This window comes from Pterocles gutturalis, unplaced genomic scaffold (genome assembly GCF_000699245.1).
Source record: "Pterocles gutturalis isolate BGI_N339 unplaced genomic scaffold, ASM69924v1 scaffold13718, whole genome shotgun sequence".
Classification (NCBI taxonomy): domain Eukaryota; kingdom Metazoa; phylum Chordata; class Aves; order Pterocliformes; family Pteroclidae; genus Pterocles; species Pterocles gutturalis.
Window position 1 is genome coordinate 4,918 of NW_010125750.1, and position 887 is coordinate 5,804.

Sequence of the window (887 nt, forward strand, 5' to 3'; positions counted from 1 at the left end):
TGGCAGCTGATGGTCGCTTCTCTCGCCTCCTGCCCAGGGGAGACCATTAAGATCGTCATTGAAGACTACGTCCAGCACCTCAGCGGGTACTTCCTCAGCCTCAAGTTCGACCCCGAGCTGCTGTTTGGGACACAGTTCCAGTACCGGAATCGCATTGCGGTGGAGTTCAACCAGCTCTACCACTGGCACGGGCTGATGCCCGACTCCTTCGTCATCCAGGGAGAAGAGTACAGCTACGAGCAGTTCCTCTACAACACCTCTATGCTCATGGACTATGGCGTGGAGGCGCTGGTCGAGTCCTTTTCCAAGCAGATTGCAGGAAGGGGAAGATCCTGCCCTCCCCTCCTGCCAGTAAGATCCGTCCCCCCCCTCCTGCCAGTGCTGGGGCTGCAGAACACGGGGAGGGATGCTGGTAGTGCTGGGAGGGATGCTGGTGGTGCTGGGAGGGATGATGGTGGTGCCGGGAGGGATGCTGGTGGTGCTGGGAGGGATGCTGGTGGTACCAGGAGGGCAGTGCCGTGACAGCGGTGACAAACATCCCTGTTTGGCAGTAGGTTGCAGGTCACATAGAGTTGTCTACCCAGGGCAGCACCCAACATCCATGCCACGAGTCCTCCCCACAAGCACACAGCAAGGCTCGGCCCCTTCGCTTGCTCTCGGGACTCTGTAGCAAATGTGAGGGTGATGCCAGGAGCCTGCAGTGAGCCAGGATGTCCCAGCCCAGACGGGGCTGTGGAGCAGCCTGGGCATGGAGCCGCTCCCCTGGCACTGTTCTTTGCTGCCATCACATGGATGTTTTCTTCCAAGCGATTATATCTGCATTTCTGACCATCTTTTCATGCACAAACCCGGGGAATGTCTCCCCTCCTCCCAGTCACTGTCCACCT

General features: G+C 58.9%; 1 protein-coding gene across 1 annotated transcript in view; it reads left to right on the plus strand.

The window, feature by feature from the left end:
* The window catches only part of LOC104465594 (prostaglandin G/H synthase 1-like), a gene marked incomplete at its 5' end in the record, with an annotated part of 6,055 nt that overhangs the window by 3,236 nt on the left and 1,932 nt on the right, over positions 1-887 (plus strand). Inside the window, 1 exon segment of the mRNA XM_010078711.1 lies at positions 38-457. Coding sequence (XP_010077013.1) covers positions 38-457 — 420 coding nt within the window.